The sequence below is a fragment of the Halichoerus grypus genome, chromosome X, assembly GCF_964656455.1.
Source record: "Halichoerus grypus chromosome X, mHalGry1.hap1.1, whole genome shotgun sequence".
Classification (NCBI taxonomy): Eukaryota; Metazoa; Chordata; class Mammalia; order Carnivora; family Phocidae; genus Halichoerus; species Halichoerus grypus.
The window spans coordinates 36,975,216-36,993,032 of record NC_135727.1 but is presented as its reverse complement, the minus strand read 5'-3'; the positions used below and the strand labels follow the sequence as shown (position 1 = coordinate 36,993,032).

General features: G+C 43.7%; 1 protein-coding gene across 1 annotated transcript in view; it reads right to left on the bottom strand.

Moving 5' to 3' along the window:
* Positions 1–954: 954 nt before the first annotated feature.
* TRPC5 (transient receptor potential cation channel subfamily C member 5) overlaps positions 955–17,817 on the bottom strand; it is a 260,230-nt gene continuing 243,367 nt past the window's right edge. Inside the window, exons 8-11 of the mRNA XM_078063933.1 lie at positions 7,807–8,010; positions 7,144–7,185; positions 6,041–6,130; positions 955–3,289 (exon numbers count right to left, since the gene is read on the bottom strand). Coding sequence (XP_077920059.1) covers positions 2,597–3,289; positions 6,041–6,130; positions 7,144–7,185; positions 7,807–8,010 — 1,029 coding nt within the window. The 3' untranslated portion in view covers positions 955–2,596. The remainder of the gene's footprint in view (positions 3,290–6,040; positions 6,131–7,143; positions 7,186–7,806; positions 8,011–17,817) is intronic.

The following is a 17,817-nucleotide window of genomic DNA, read 5'->3' as shown; positions in this document are numbered from 1 at the left end:
TGAAGTCCCGATAGTTCATTTTTGCCCTTGCTTCCCTTGCCTTTGGCGATCGCCAAAGGCAAGGGAAGCAAGGGCAAAAATTGAAATACCTTTCTTGATAGTAGCTGGTCCAGAGTGTCTGCAGAGGCCCAGAGGTGAACACAAATCTCTTTTCCTTTCTACTTTCTATGTTACAAGTTCCTACTTTTCTGAGTTAGAGTGAATAAAACTGTTGATGTCACCAATATGGAAGTTATGGCAATAGCTGTCCAGCTTTAACAGCTCACTGGCCTCAATCCCCATCATAACTAGGCCTCAAGGTAGCTAGTGCGGTTGTAAGCCCAAGTCATAAAGACGATAACCCTGAGAAGATCTGAAAAGGAATGTACTGCCCATGAAAATAGGACACTGGTTTCTTTTAGTGGTCAAGGTTGGCTGCTATCATTTATGCACATTCTGTCCTCAGAATGTAACTGAGAGAAGACTATTTTGGCTCTGTAGCTGCCCTTGTTTTCTGACAAACTGATACAGTGACAGCTGGAACAATTTTACCTAGCTTATCACAAGTACATGTGTTTGTGAGAAAGAGGTATCTTTTTCTTTTGAGGAAATAGGGCCACGTATTGGTTTTTGGTGCCATCAGTATGAATTAGGGAGGTAGCCCGGGTGCTATTTATTATCAAAAGCAAGTTTGACAACTGGAAAAGTCGAATCTGTAAATTTAGAAACCTTCCTTCTGGAAAATCACCTGTTATTGAGGTCAAGGTCATTTATGATAGCCCAACCTAGGGGAGCGGGAGAGAAATTGGAGTTGAGTAAATAATCACTTCAGACATGATCAAAGAATTATTTGGGGACAACCAAATAATTGTACAATTTACAACCTCTTATCAAATGGGTCTCGATGCAGCTTGTTCTCTTGATCACTTTTCCTGGGATCTGAGCTTTATTCAGATATATGGAGGCATATATGCATTCTTTGAAAATGTTTCATTTTACTTACTTGTATCAGAAAGTACACACATGAATTTAGATGGATTTCTGTTACTGTTGACATTTACAAGAACAGAACAACACCTAACTTTCTTACTTTTCTGAGCTACGCACTATTAATTTACTCTCTAGGACCCACACCTAGGGCTGTTTGGGTCATATGTTAGAGTGTGAATTGGGGACAACTCTGTGCTAATGTTGGTAAAAAATAATAAAAACAAAACAAAAAACCACAAAAACCAAAGCCAAAAAAACCCCCAAAAAACCCACAACCCCACCCTTGGTGAGCAGGTTATCAGTCAGTGGTTATTGGGTCAACATGATGACCATATGCATTATAGACTTCATTTTTTAACCTGCACGTTCAGATTTTGATGAGGTACTCTTGAGCTGTGGAAAATAATTTGTTTGTATGTATAAATTCGGCTTTCTTTGAAGACAGAATTTGGATTGCGCTAGGGTTATGTTATATATCTAACATAAGTTGACACATGCAATTCCCCTGCCTGCAATGAATATTAAAACTGCAACCTGAATCAGGTTATCTAGACCTAAAATTGTTTTTTCATCAGAATGCAATTAATGAAAATGAAGATGCTCTTTTTGGATTTCGACACCTCAGCAAGATGTTATTTTTCTGATTAAAAAAATATTTTCAAACCCAGACTTTCACCTTAGAAATGCTTTTGATAGCAATGATGATTAAAACTATCAACAGTAGATAGGCCCCTATATATGTACCGGCTATTTTTCTTGCCAATGTATGAGATGTAGCGACTACTGGTTAGAGTGCAGCAGAAGTTCTTAAAATAGCACACGTCCTAAATACTAATCTCAATACTATCACATTTTGAAAGGTAGTAAGTCAACTGAAACACACAAACACAGGAAAGGAATTCACTAACTTATTAGATAGGACACATAATACACGGTAAATATTCACTAGCACATCTTGGGAAACTAACACATCTTTTAGAAACAAAACACTCAACAGCCCCCACGATAAGGAGAAGTCGTTGTGTTTAAAAACAAAAACAAGGAGAAGGCCAGTTCTACCTAGAAACCACAAGCTGACAATTCTTTGGAGTCTGTTCAGTCTCTCTTTGATGCTGTTCATCGAATTGGAATGGGCGACAGAGATGGGCAGGTTGGCTAGCCTCATCTGATAGCTGGTGGGGACTGCCGAGCTCGTCCCGCAGCCCCGTGGGGAAATGGCGTGAGATCCTGACGAAGGTCAGAGATCTGCGCGGCAGCAACAGTAGCGAAGTGGCACCTGGAGCTTCAAGGAAGCAAGGGTAAGAAAAGCAAAGCCAAAGGGGAAAGCACCCGGCTGCACCTCTGCTGATTCGGGGTGAACACCCCTGCAGTTGGTTGTGAGATGGACTTCGAGTTAACAGGCATAAAAAGGCAAATCATAGCAATAATAATCATCATACTAACAAGAACAAAAAAATGGAAAATGTGGCTATAAAAGATAGTGAAGATAACTAGGAGTTTCCCTCTCCTTTCTGGTGGTGGTGGTGGGGGGGGGGTGGGCAATGAGGGAATCAGATTCTATGTCACCTCTGAGAGCAAGGAAATTACAAATTTTCTCTTGTGTTCCACAACGGGATAGGGGTTTGACTTAGAGCCGCGTTGTAACTTGTTCTTCCTGTCCATCACCCCATTTGTGCATGAGCAGGTCGCAAGCCTCTCCCCAAGTTTCAAATACATCCTCCGAGGAGTCTAAAAGTTTAGAATTTGAGGAGCAGATGCTGGATGCACAGTGGAGAGAGCTAGAACAGGCTAGGGGGCATTCACTGCTCTCAGCAGCACCCCGGGCTTCACCTAATTCTACCTCACTGAGGTTAATTTCGCTTTGAGAGCAGGCCCCTGCTTTCCCTTTCTCCATCTGAGAATATCTGATGTCCTGCCACATATAATGCTGCTGAGCGATGCCATCCGAAATGGTGTACATTGGCTCTGAACTGGGTTCAGGCATATGACCGTTAAACTTGGAGAACAGGAGCCCGAGTTTCTTGAGCGAAGGACCCATGAAGGACCGTTTGCTTGATGACTCAGCTTTTGGCTTCCCTTGGGCACCCCCGGCTCTCGGCATGGTTCTGATGAGAGGTGGCCCATGGCAGGCCTTTTTCTTGCAGCCTAAGTTGAAAGAGACACTCTTGGATTTGGCCCGAGCCCCACCACTGCCATCATTGGTATCATCCCTCTGAGAGAGTTCAGTGCTGCTTGTGGAAAAGCTTCTCCTTGAGTGCTTCCTATTTCCTAAGAGGTCAAGTACTTCATATCGAAAGCTGGAGATGTCCTGCTTTAATTCCTAGGGCAAGAGAGAAGACACCTTACATTAAGAAGCTTGGTCTTTAGTTCAAAATAGGCTCATTGGGTGTCCTTTGGAATGTTCCAGGTTTTGCCTAATGGCAAATCACAAAGTACACAGACTACCAGCAAAATCTCACATTATTCCAGCACAAGAAAAACATGTTAATAATTCTGTGGGCAGGGCTGGCCATTGGAAAAATCGTGCAGTTGGCAAAGTTGATTTCAGATGGCCCTTATCAGGAGGACACCAACAGACTTGTCCCTGCTAAAGCGCTAACCTGCAACTAAGGTACTAGCTCTCATCTGCATATAGAAAGACTGTGGAAGATGAAAAAGCTTTTAGGACCCTAAGGAATGAAAGTAGGGAAGTGGAACGTGTCAGGTTAGAGACTGCTCTTTGGGGACAGGGGGTCCTGTCCACTCAAGTCCCGAGGAAATGTCATCTTCTTCTTTGTTTTGTTTTTTTTTAAGATTTTATTTATTTATTTGTCAGAGAGAGAGAGAGAGAGAGCGAGCACAAGCAGGGGGAGTGTCAGGCAGAGAGAGAAGCGGGCTCCCCACCTGAGCAAGGAGCCCGATGCGAGACTCGATCCCAGGACCCTGAGCCGAAGGCAGACGGTTAACTGATTGAGCCACCCAGGTGTCCCCAGGAAATGTCTTCTCTAACTGACGGCCTAGATGCTAGATTGCTCCTTTAAAAGCCACCTTTTAAAAGCTTAAGTTGGATCCTATTGCTCCCCTGCTTAAAACTTTTTAGTAACTTGTCACTGACCTTGGATAAAAGTAGAAATGCCATTCCAAGGGCTACAAGGTCTTTCAAGACCCCGTGTCAGCCCTTCCTACTCTTTCCTCGGGCTCTCTACTGTCCACCTGCATGGACATAGTCTCTCTTGCCTCTGGGTCTTTGCCTGTGCTGTTCTCTCCACTTAGAACACTCTTCTCGGCGATTCTCCTTTATCTGCAAGCCTCAGCTAAAACACAGCTTCTTCTGTAAAGCCGCCCTGACTCCCCAGATCCCAGTTGTGTCCCTGCTCTCTGTCCCACAGCACCCTGTGTTTATCCTGTCACAATACTCAGTCATTTGTCACCTTCTCTTTCTTTTTTTTTTTTGAAGATTTTATTTATTTGACAGAGAGAGAGATCACAAGTAGGCAGACAGGCAGAGGGAGAGGGAGAAGCAAGCTTCCTGCTGAGCACAGAGCCCGATGTGGGGCTCGATCCCAGGACCCTGGGATCATGACCTGAGCCGAAGGCAGATGCTTAACCATCTGAGCCACCCAGGCGTCCCTGTCACCTTCTCTTGTTACTGTCTGTGTGTCACTCCATGAGAGTGGGGGCTGGTGATATCTTGCTCATCACTGTACCCCAGCACCCAGTGGGGTGCTTGGCACACAGCAGGCCCTCAATAGATGAGTTATATCTATGGATTAGGATAATGGCCTTTTAAAAAAAGATTTATTTATTTATTTGAGGGCGAGAGAGAGAGGTGGGGAGGGGCAGAGGGAAAGGGAGAGAGAAACCCAAGCAGACTGCGCTGAATGTGGAGCCCGACTCGGGGCTTGATCCCATGACCCTGAGATCATGACCTGAGCCAAAACCAATAGTCAGAGGCTCAACCAACTGCGCCACCCAGGCACGGATAATGGCCTTTTTATGTTTCTTAGAAAATATACATGTGTGGACGCCTGGGTGGCTCAGTCAGTTAAGTGTCTGCTTCAGCTCAGGTCATGATCCCAGGGTGCTGGGATCGAGTCCCACATCGGGCTCCCTGCTCAGCGGGGAGCCTGCTTCTTCCTCGGCCTGCTTGTGCTTTCTCTGACAAATAAATAAATAAAATCTTTTTTAAAAAAGAAAATATGCATGTGTTCTAAGGTAGGGTTTCTCAATCACTTGACATGTTAGCTGGATGATCTTGGTTGTGTGGGGGGCTGTCCCATGCATTGTAGGATGTTTAGTAGCAATCTTGATCTCCACCCACTAAATGTCACAAGCACACACATCCAGTGTGACAACCAAAAATGTCTCCAGACATTGCCAAATGTGCCCTAGGGAACAAAATTGCCCCTGATTGAGAACCACTGTTTTAGGCTAATGCTAGTATTAGGAGAATTTTGATGTTTTGTGGTAGGGTTTGTTAAATCTTAGATTTAATGATGGATTAATTGGTCTTCATCTTATATCTCTGAAGTAAAGAAGGCCTTTACATTTGCAGGCATTTTCTTTTTGCTTTCTTGCCCCTCACCGTGCATCCTTGCCACAACACTTAAAGCCCTCAATTCCCACACTGGGAGACACCCAGAATATTAAAAGGGATGCATAAGGCAAATTTCTTTTGTTCATAAAGCTGATTATGGTGGCAGACATTGATGAAATCTCTCCATTAGCTGGATGACAGACCATTCTTTTTTTTTTTTTTTTTTGAGAGAGAGAGAACATGAGTGGGCGGGGGGAGGGGCAGAGGGAGAGGGAGAGAGACAAGCAGACTCTCTGCTGAGCGTAGAGCCTGACTCAGGACTCGATCTCACTACCCTGAGACCATGACCTGAGCTGAAATCAAGAGTTGGACGCTTAACCGACTGAGCCACCCAGGCGCCCCAATGACAGACCATTCTAAGAGAACATAAAAATCATAGCTGGTTTTGCTGTATTATAGGCAGTTAAATGATCACCAGAAACCTCGAACCCTGTGAAGATTATAATGCTTAAGAAATGTGAAGTGAGAAATTAAACCACTTCATGATTCAATTACCTTAAAATTTTCTTCTGTTAGTCCCTCGTTTGTTTTGGAATTTCTTATCATAGCAGCTACATATCTTTTGACTAAATTCCTGATGACTTCCTGGAAATTAAAAAAAAGGGGGGGCATTCAGTTTTCTTCTCAGGCTCTCAGGAAAATAAGAAACACTGTCAAGAAAAAAACATGCTCAGACTGTCTTTGCAATAGGAAATCCTCCCGGGATCCAGTCATTTTCCTCAAAAATCCTGTTCAGTCCATTGGTTAAATGAAGAATGACTGTGTGTCCAAATGTGGTGGCAGAGTGGGCCAGCAAAATCAAATTCATCCAACACGAAACATTTCTGCCCACAGAGAAGGCAAACACAGATTCACATTTACAGAATAATGAGAGTGGAATAATCCTTGGATGGTCATGGCCAATACCCTCCCTTTCAGGCTGGATTAAACTTTAACCCTCCTTGTAAGATGAGAGTTGTTCTTCCCTCTTGTAGAATTGATAAAGTCATTCTTTGGTGTCACGAAGTCTGCTGATTTCAACGTCTGCTTATTATATAATCCAGATATTTTTCTTAAAGTCAATGTACACTTCTCCTTTACAGGGATGACCTCTTTTTTTAAAAAAGATTTTATTTATTTTAGAGGGAGAGTGGGGGAGGGACAAAATGAATCCTAAGCAGGCACCCCACTGATCGCATAGCCTGGTGCAGGTACGCGGGGCTCGATCCCACAACCCTGAGATCATGACCTGAGCCAGAATCAAGAGTCGGAAGCCCAACTGACTGAGCCACCCAGGCACCTCAGGATGGCCACTTTTTACTTAGCCTCCTGGGAATGGCACACACGTGGTCACTCTACTTTGTGTCAGTGACAGTGATGATGATAGCTACCACTAAATGTGCCAGGACACGTGCGCACACACACAACACACACGATCACACACACATGATCACACATGCATGCTCACCACTCGATTCTCACAACAACCCTGTGAGTTAAGTTATATCACCCCCATTTAACAGATGCGGAAACCGAGGCTCAGCAAAGTTAAGTGACTTGTCCGAGGTCACACCAACTGACCAAGAACGATTTTGCTTAGTCACTGGGACGAGCTTTACCTGATAATGTTGATTCTGTATCAGGCTGTCAGCGTGGCGTTCCTGTAATTGAAAATGGACAGAGAGCTCACATCAGTGGTCTCCCAGCAGCCCATCCACTCGAATATATTTCTTTATGTTAGGACTGGAGAATAACACAGGAGCTCCTGCCTGACAAACCCCCAGGCCTCTGTAGGTTGGAGTGATTTTATGTTGTTTAATATAGGGACTGTCATGAAGGGTGGGGCAGGGGGGAAGATAGAAAACAGTTTTGTTTAAAAAGAAATGGAATTAGAGGGTATTATGCTCGGCGAAATAAGTCAATCAGAGAAGACAGTTATCATATGATCTCACTAATATGAGGAATTTGAGAAATAAGGCAGAGGATCATAGGGGAAGAGAGGAAAAAATGAAACAAGACGAAGCCAGAGAGGGAGATAAACCGTAAGAGGCTCTGAATTTCAGGAAACAAACTGAGAGTTGCTGGAGTGGTGGGGGATGGGAGGGATGGGGTGGCTGGGTGATGGACATTGGGGAGGGTATGTGCTATGGTGAGCGCTGTGAATTGTGTAAGACTGATGAATCACAGACCTGCACCCCCGAAACAAATGATACATTATGTTAATAAAAAAATAATAATATTTACTGAGCACCTAAAAAAAATGGAATTTTAAAAAGCCTTACTGTGAAGCTTCTCAAGTTGTGCCTTCTCCGTCTACCATCAGGGTCTCTTTTGGGGCAGAAGGTGTTGTTGAACCAGTTACCAAGGTAGAGAAATGACTTGGGACTGGGGATGATGTTGAAAGGAGGTGGCAAGGTGCCGCCTTCATCAAAGTAACTCATCCAGAGTTTTGTCCTTGCAAACTTCCACTCAATATCGGCATGATCCTGTGAAAGAGAGAAGTTCAGGAATTTGGAATAGGAAACTGCAAAATGCACCCATGCCTCCTTCTAAAAGTTCGGCTTGCTTCTATAGAGGGCAATCTGTCAGTAGGTATAAAAATTCAGGGGCGCCTGGGTGGCTCAGTCGTTAAGCATCTGCCTTCGGCTCAGGTCATGATCCCAGGGTCCTGGGATCGAGCCCCGCATCGGGCTCCCTCCTCCGCGGGAAGCCTGCTTCTCCCTCCCCCACTCCCCCTGCTTGTGTTCCCTTTCTCGCTGTGTCTCTCTCTGTCAAATAAATAAATAAAATCTTTAAAAAAATTCAAATTACACATACCCCAGGACCCAGTAATCCTACTTTTAGAGATTTATCTGATCATCATACTTGCAAAAAGATGTATGCACAGGGTCGTTCACTGTTAGCACTGTAGCTTGTCATAGTGAAACAACTAGCAACGACCTAAATATCCAACAGTGGGAGCCTGCTTGAGTAAATGATGTTATGTCCACAAAATGGTTTGCAATATAGCTATTACAAATATAGTACATCTATCACCATTTTATATATAGAACATATATATGTGTATATGCGCTTATCCATATATCTGTAAGAGCTCCAAGACCTGGAAGTGAAAAAAGCAACATAAAGCATCTATTGTGTACCATGATGCCATTTATGCACCCGAAGAACCCTTTATATGACATGCTTACATGTTCTAGACAGGTACATACCAAACTGTCAACAGTGGTTATTTTTGAGGAGTGGAATTGATGTGGGCAGGCTTTTTTTCTTTAAGACTTATTTATTTCAGAGAGAGAGAGGAGGGGTAGAGGGAGAGAACCCCCAAGCAGACTCCCTGCTGAGTGTGGAGCCCGACAGGATGCTTCATCCCAGGACCCCTGAGATCACGACCTGAGCCAAAACTAAGAGTCGGACGCTCAACTGATGAGCCACCCAGGCACCCCGAGGCTTTTTAAAAAATTCCGTATCATTGAGGTATGATTTCCATAGCATAAAATTCACACATAAAATTCACACACATCCAATTCACACATTTTAGGTTTTCCATGAGTTTTGACAAGTGTATATATCTGTGTAACCACCATCATAATCAAGATACACACACACACACTTTTCTAGGAGTTTTAAGACCTGAATGGACTGCTGTAACCACCACAGTCAGGATACACAACAGTCCCACCACCTCCCCCAAATTCCTTAGTGTTGCCCCTCTGTAATCAAGCTCTCCCCAACCCCTAGCCCCTGGGAACCACTGCTCCATTCTCCAGCACTTTTATTTTTTTAAAAAGATTTTATTTATTTATTTGACAGAGAGAGAGAGCACAAGCAAGGGTGGAGGGGCAGAGGGAAAAGGAGAAGCAGGCTCCCTACTGAGCAGGGATCCCGACTCAGGGCTCGATCCCGGATGCCGGGATCACGACCGGAGCTGAAGGCAGACAACCGACTGAGCCACCCAGGTGCCCCTCCGTTCTCCAATGCTTTAGTTTGCCTCTTCCAAGATACCAGATACATGGAATCATACAGTAGATACCTTTTTGAGATTGGCTTTGAGATTCGTCCATGTTCCATTTTAGTGGAACATTTAATTCCAGTTAGGTAACATGCAGTGTTACATTAGTTTCAGGTGTACGATACAGTGATTCAACACTTCCCTGCATCACCCAGTGCCATGTGTCAGGTTTTTAAAGTTTAGCCATTCTAACAGACAAGTAGTTGGAGCTCATTATGGTTTTAAGATGCATTTCCCAAATAGCTACTCATGTTGAGCATCTTTTCATATGCGTTATATCGATATATCCTCTGTGGTGAAGTGGCTGTTCAGATCCTTTGCCCATTTTTATTGCATTGTTTTCTTACAGGTGAATTTTGATATATATATATATATATATATATATATATATATATATATACACACAAACACATACCTCAGAGATATTGCGGTCTTGGTTCCAGACCATCACATAGCAAATATCACAATAAAGCAAGTCAAATGAATTTTTTGGTTTCGTAGTGCATATAAAAGTTATGTTTACACTATACTGTCGTCTGTTGAGTGTGCAATAGCATTATTCAAAAAACAATGTGTACACTTTAATTAGAAAGTACTTTAAAGATTTATTTATTTATTCTCAAGCAGACTCTGAGCTGGGCATGGAGCCTGATGTGGAGCTTGATCCCAGGACCCTGAGATCATGACTTGAGCTGAAATCAAGAGTTGGATGCTTAACCGACTGAACCACCCAGCCACCCCAATTAGAAAGTACTTTATTGCCAAAAAATGGTAACCATCATCTGAGCTTTCAGCAAGTCATAATCACTGATCACAGATCACCATAACAAATGTAATATTATTGAATATGTTTGAAATATTGCAAGAGTTACCAAAATGTGAGAGAGACAAAAAGTGAGCAAATGCTGTTGGAAAAATGGTGCCAATGGACTTGCTCGTCGCAGGGTTACCACAAACCTTCAATTTGTAAAAAAAACAAAAAACAAAAAACAAAAAACCACAGTACCTGCGAAGCACAATAAAATGAGGTTTGCCTGGGGTGCCTGGGTGGCTCAGTTGGTTAAGCCTTTGGCTCAGGTCATGATCCCAGGGTCCTGGGATGGAGTCCCACACTGGGCTCCCTGCTCAGCGTAGAGTCTGCTTCTCCCTCTCCCTCTGCTGCTCCCCCTTCTTGTGCTCTCTCTCTCTCTCTCTGTCAAATAAATAAATAAAATCTTAAAAAAAAAAAAAAACAACCCATGAGGTATGCCTATATTCTGGATACAAGCTCTTTGTCAGGAATGTGACTTGCAAATGTTTTTTCCCCAGCTGCATCTTGTCTTTTCACACACTTAATGGTTTCTTTCATAGAGCAAGCTGTATTAATTTCAGTGAAGTGAAATTTATCACTGTTGGACTGAGGATCTTAGTCCCTTGCTGGCTATTGGCTGAAGACTTTCCTCAGTTCCTTGCCATATGAGCTTCTCCATAGGACAGCTCATAACATGGCAGCAGGCTTCACTCAGTGGTAGTGAATGAGAAGAGCCATGGTCTTCATGTACCCTACTCTCTGAAGTGACATCACTTCTGCCATGTCTCATATGTTAGGACTGAGTCCCTAGCCCACAGTCAAGGGAAAAAGATTGTATAAGGGTTCAGATGCCTGGAAGTGGGGATCAGTGGGGTCCGTCTCAGAGGCTTCTTACCGTATTGCTTCCCAGAAATTGAGAAACTGAATGACTGTAATCTTGAGTAACAAATCCTTTTCTAAGTCATGTGGTTTATAATTCCTTGCTTTTGATAAAAGATAAGGCAAACCTAATCAAGTTGTCAGATGATAGATTATTGAAATATTATTTTACAAAAAATCATTACATGACTTTTTGGCATGTAACTCAGAGTTCTAGAAAATTGAATGACAATGGCATAATAAAACTGTCCATTCACATATACTTATTGATATGAAAAGTTTTCTTAGCACTTAATTTTATAAAAATATAAAAATATAGTTGATGCTGAATTTTGTTCCTGAATATTACTTAATATTCTGTGGATATAAAACTAGTTAGTGAAAAACTCTATTCACCTATATAAGCAATTCATTTTCAATAAAAATGTATTTTTATGTCTTAGTTATTTATTAAAATTTGTATTATATTTGTGTTCTTTTGAGGTGTTTTGTACTGCTAATCATGGAATCATAACTAAATTCAAAGGAAATGCTTTAACATTTATTGCCTTCTGGCCACAGGAAATAAAAAATTAAAATTTAATTTATATTTTTGTTATGAAGAACTCTTATAGAGTGATCAATAGTAATAAAATATTTAAAACAAAAATTTTATAGCATTAGGGTAAAATCCTGTGGGGATGTGAATGGAAATAAGAATGCAAGGAGAAAAGGAATGATGTAAACTTTCTGCCTTTAAAGAAGATTTTAGCCATTTAATTTTAATTTTTTAAAGATTTTATTTATTTATTTATTTATTTGACAGAGAGAGAGAGAGAGAAAGCACAAGCAGGGGGGAGCAGGAGAGGGAGTAGCAGGCTCCCTGCTAGGGATCCCAATGCTGGTCTTGATCCCAGGACTCTGGGATCATGACCTGAGCCAAAAGCAAGACGCTTAACAGACTGAGCCACCCAGGTGCCCTGCCATTTAATTTTTAAATACATGGTTATCAGTCACAAATTGCTATGGTACTCAGATTTCATTGGATACATTTAAATGAGTGATTAGGTAGTTTTATTTTAAATGTCAGTATTTATCCTATTCTAGAAATTACATCATTTGCAATGGTTTAAACTTAGGATGACATATTTTGATGTCAACTCAAAAACATATAAAAGGATATATAGATTTTTTTCCCACCAAATTCATTAGAGAGTATGCTGGAAAAGCGCTTGAATGTCCTTGATGAGACCCAGGACTAAGACAGCTTCAATATATAAATTGCATATATATATATGCACACAATTATTGGTATAGTAACTATCACTGCCTTGAGAGACAATGGTGCTGTAGGCAAGCTGCCATGCAGAGGAGGACAGGGGTTTTTTCCACTACATTTCTGAGCCCATAACACCAGAAACAAACCTTGAATTTTCATTTTACCCTCTGATGGCCCCAAATAGCCAGTCTTTCATCCGCAGAATGTTTCTGTAGTTCTTGAAATGAAGTAGCTAAGTATTTCTTAAGATGAACTGAGTCACATTTTCAAACTCGCCTAGATATCCTGGTATCTAGAAATGCTCTTTTCTTTTTTTTAATCCCTATGTGAGTTAAGCTTTTTGTTTGTGTTTTAAACACTAAGAAGTTATGTCCCTTTTTTAAAAAAAACAACAGTTGTTTAAAATGCTGAGGGGAAAAAAAGGCATTCGATCTCAACAAAGAATAGAGTCATAAAGTGGGCCAAGTGACAAACCATAGACATCTTTGTGAGCTCAGGAGGCTTTCTGGTGTCCCTCCTTGCCCCTAGTCCATTTAGATGGGGGATATGATTTTGGCTAAGCAATTTGAAAACAGCTCAAGGACCCCCACTGCTACCTTTTCCTGCCCCTAGTACTCAGGTGAGCTCAGGTTGGGAATTTCTATGTACTAACTTAACAGAGAAGTTACTGCAAATTACTGTCTCAGTAGTGCTTTTCCATTCATTCATCATGTATTAATTCATAGTGCACCTAACCTCCATTCTTTGGTTCCCATGTTGAGCAACGAGCTACTATATTCCAGGCATTGTGCTAGGTGCTGGGTAGAGAGAGATGACTGTCCAAAAGTGGTGGGAATATCACACAGGACATGATTAGCATACAGAATTAATGGCTGAAACCTGAAGATCTGGAAATAAGAGAGCACCTGGCAGGATTAAACTGTGTGAGCTGTAAAGTGATTAGTAAATATTCGTTCGTACATTCATTCACTCATCAAATATATATAGACGCTAGGTGTTGGGATTGTAGCCGTGAACAACAGGGACAAAAAGATGATTTGGCGTCTAGAAACCTGTTTTATTTTCAATCCTTGATCTAATTTGAATTGCAAGATTAGAGCTGTGGCTTGTGTAGTTGTATTTGTCTACAACTTCCCTGAATGTATGATGCCCAAAAGGTTTTCTTGCATCTGCACAGGGCTAGCCTTTCACCTTGTGTGATGGGCAAATCAGACATTGTCTTTTCCTTGCTTATTTTCAGTGTTTGGCGGCGCTGCGTTCTCCTACTCTCTGCCCTACCCTTTCTGCTCAACTATTACTCTTGAACATTCTCCAAAGTCAGCCCCTGGGAGGGTTCTTTTGTGGTTCTTCCTCTTCCAGACTTCCCAAAATTTTAAGGACTTTTGTGCTACCATAATGTGCTTTTATTTATTTACTTTTTAATTTTTTAAAAAGATGTTATTTGAGAGCGAGAGTGAGCGAGAGAGAGTGGGCGAGCACACGCACAAGCACAGGGGAGGGGCAGAGGGAGACGGGAGAAGCAGACTCTCCACTGAGCAGGGGGCCCGATGCGGGACTCTATCCCAGGACCCCGGGATCATGACCTGAGCCGAAGGCAGACGCTTAAAGACTGAGCCACCCAGGCGCCCCCATAATGTGCTTTTAATGACACATAGATTTACATATGTGTTCTAGTTCACGTGTGTGCCATGCATTGCCTTTGAGATTGTCAGGTCCTGTAGAGCAGGCCAGGGCTTCTATTTATCTCCTTTCACTGACCCAGTGTAATGTCTGTGACTGTAGAACACACCCTCAAATGTTGTTGACTAGCTCAGATCCAGAACACATGGCCACAGCAAGGTCAAATGCACATGTCTGTTCAATTTCACATTTCTCAACAAATCCAAGCTCAAGGTTCTTTGCCTTGCAATCAAACCACGAGGCCCATTTCTTACCAGCTTTTGACAAATTCTTATGCACGCTCTTAGATCTCCTGCCAGCAACCATCTTGCCTGAGCAAATTGGAAAGCTTTATAACATAATGCAAAGGGAGAGCGGCAGGCAGAGACATAGCAGAGAAGAACTAATAACCTTTAAGGAGAAAAGCTACTCCCAGGAGTCTTGGGCCCAATGGCAGGCTGGTTGCAGGGTGTTTTGGGTAAGGGATATTTTGGCATTTTTTTCACATTAACTAGTAGCTGCTTACTTCATTTGGGCAGAAGCCCCACTTTGTTTCCCTATGAGGGGAAGGCAACACACCCCAAACTGAAGCGAGAGAATTCACTTCCCTGGCATTTCGAGGGAAGCCGACCCCACTTGGAGTGCTTTCTTCACCTGGTAGAATTCAGGGCACGCTTCTCAAAGGTTGGTGTGCATATGGGGCATTTGTTAAAGATGCAGATTTCTGGACTGCACCCAATGCTATACATTGTATTGTGGTTTTGCCTCGGGGCTAAAAATGCCATTTTAAAAAGATGTAAGCATTTAAAATATATCATGGTTTTTGTAACTCCATTTTTGTTTGAATTCAGTTAAAAAAAATATACAGGAATCTTCAGAATATGGAAGTAGTCCAGGTCTCTTGGAAGCCCTGAAGTAGAGAACGTCCCCTCAGTGAGTATCGCCATTCCCCTCCATGCCCTGACCTCCGGGCTCACTGCGCGTGTGTGGTGGTCTAGCGGGGACTCAGTGCCCCAGCTCTAAAGAATCGGCAGTCCTCCTCTCTTCCCCAAGGTGGCTGGCTGGTTATGATAAGGAAAATCTGTGTCTTAAGATGGCCGACTGAGCCAGTGGGAGAGTCCCAGCCCCTGCCCCGGGGGGCTCTTTCGGGTTCTTCTCCCTGCTCTGCTTCCCACACGCACGAATCCGGGTTCCTCTCCCTGCCCCGCTTCGCGCACTCGCCGAAAGTGCCCAGTATGCGGAAGTAGAAGTGTATAAATTGTCCCCTTTGTGCTTGGGGCTCAGACTTTGGAGACTACTGTCCTCTGAGCCCCACAGTGTTAAATAAACCTCCTATCCTCCAAGATCTCCGGGTGTCGCTTGGTTCTTCCGTAGGGCAATCTAGTCCAGGTTCTGTAACAGAATGTCCCATTCCTATCACTCTGGGGCCTGCTGCGAGTGACGTTGAGATTGGTTTATCTACTTCAGAGCCCTCGTAGCAACCTCAGTTCAAGGGCACAAACTCAGCTGCAAAACATCGGGGTATAAAAGAGAGTCCTTCCTCCAGTGCCAACTCCCCGCCCAGCCGTTGTCCCCAGCATCCCTCGCACCCTAGTACTGATGCCCCCTCAATAGTCCAGTTAACCCTTCCCAGACTGCAAGAGCCCCCTCGTTGGGTGTTACAAACAGGTCCTTCTCCCGACCGAACATACGCAGTTGCCTAGTGGGCGGCCATTGTGTCTGTCCCTCCTCGCCCCTCCCCCACCCCTCCCCAGGCGGGAAACAGCTGCAAATCCCTCTCTGCGATTGCTAAGTGGTTGGAATTACCACTCTGACCACTCAGGGGCTTGATGTGTGTTACTCTATTACTGGTTACCCAGCTGAGATCAAGAGTCAGATGCTCAACCAACTGAGCCACCCAGACACCCCAGCGTAGGTAAGTTTTGGTTGAGGAATAGCACCTTACAAGCCTTTGGGTAATCTAAACTATGTAGATCATATGGAAACAAACCATGTTACTTTCTCTAGGCCTCCCGTTTATCACTGCAAAAAAAGAACTTGTGATAGATCTCTCCAGGGGTCCTCAAAGAAAATAAGCTCTAATTGGACTCTCAGATCCTACTGAGCCCCGTTGCTGGAAGAATTGTCCCTCCCTACATCCTGACAAGGGGTGCTGGCTGTCATGACACCAGGGCTCTCTTAGTGCTTTCTGGAGCCGCTGTCTTCTCTACGTAAGTGCCTTCTGGCCATTTTCAAACACAGTGGGCCAGAAAATAAAATGCCAAGTGTTTCACCTTTAGCTTGCCCCTGGGAAAGGGACATCAGCCAGCCAGAACTTGCCACTTGTCTAGAGCTACATTTCTATGGCAATGGTGGAAGCATCCCATCCCCAGGATCCCAGATGCTTAACCGACTGAGACACCCAGGCGCCCCTAGGACCCAAGCTCTTAACCACTAAGGTGCTAAGGTGTACTGTCTCTTTGGGAAGTGCTCCACGAGTGGGATTTTGCAACAAGCAGCAAGTTTACTCCTGTGTGTCAGAAAGGTACCTGCAAAAAGTGCAGAGACAGAGCCTGCTGATCAGACTCTGAGATTTTGAAAACAGATTCCACTGCACACTTGGCCAGGCCTCTGTCGGCCCAGGTTTCTTTTCCACTTGTTTCCTTCAGCTTTTTCTGCTTGTGAAGAGACCTTTGCAGGGCTCTTGCGTTCAGGCGTGTAGGTTATACACTGCACAATTCTGGCAGCACCGTTCACAGCACACGTGGTGGTCCTGAAGCTCACTGAATTGTCTGTCCCCTTTTCTGGGCGTCTCCAGAAATGTAAATTGAAAGGAGACACAGATTGTTCTGCTTGCCTGTATCTTTCATTTGGGGAGTACAGGCACCTTTTCCTTTCGGAGGACAGAAGCCATCAGATGGTGGTGAGAGCTGTGGTTGGCTGAGCTCACCCTGCAGTTTTCAGAAATAACCAGGACTAATTCAGTCAGGCCTTCCATTTCTGAGCCTGGGCAGAAGAGAGAGGTGTGCCTGATCACGTGGGCACGGGAAAATCTACTTGTCTGTCCCCATATGCCTCACTTATCAGGACTTTACTTTGAACTCTCTAGACCACACTTCTTTTTATTTTTTTTTTAAAATGTTATTTAGGGGCGCCTGGGTGGCTCAGTCGGTTGGCCGTCTGCCTTTGGCTCGGGTCGTGATCCCAGGGTCCTGGGATCGAGCCACACATCGGGCTCCCTGCTCAGCGGGGAGCCTGCTTCTCCCTCTCCTCCCCGCTTGTACTCTCTCTCGCTATCTCTGTCACTATCTGTCTCTCTCAAATAAATAAATCTTAAAAAAAAATAAAGATGTTATTTATTTATTTGAGAGAGAGAGAGAATGAGTAGCGTGGGGAGGAGCAGAGGGAGAAGCAGCCCCCCTGCTGAGCAGGAAGCTGGACATGGGGCTCTATCTCAGGACCCCGGGATCATGACCTGAGCCAAAGGCAGATGCTTAACCCACTGAGCCACCCAGGTGCCCCTCCAGGGCACATTTCTATTTTCTGGATTGCTTCTTAACATCACCTGAGGAGTCACTGGCCCTGCATTCACCTTGACCTAATTGCTTGCCTACGGCAGCCTCTCAAGTCCTTGTAGAAAGAATGAATTAATGAATGAACAAACTTGCCATGTAGCCCCGGTCAAGTCTCAACCTTTGGAAGCCTGTTTCCTCATC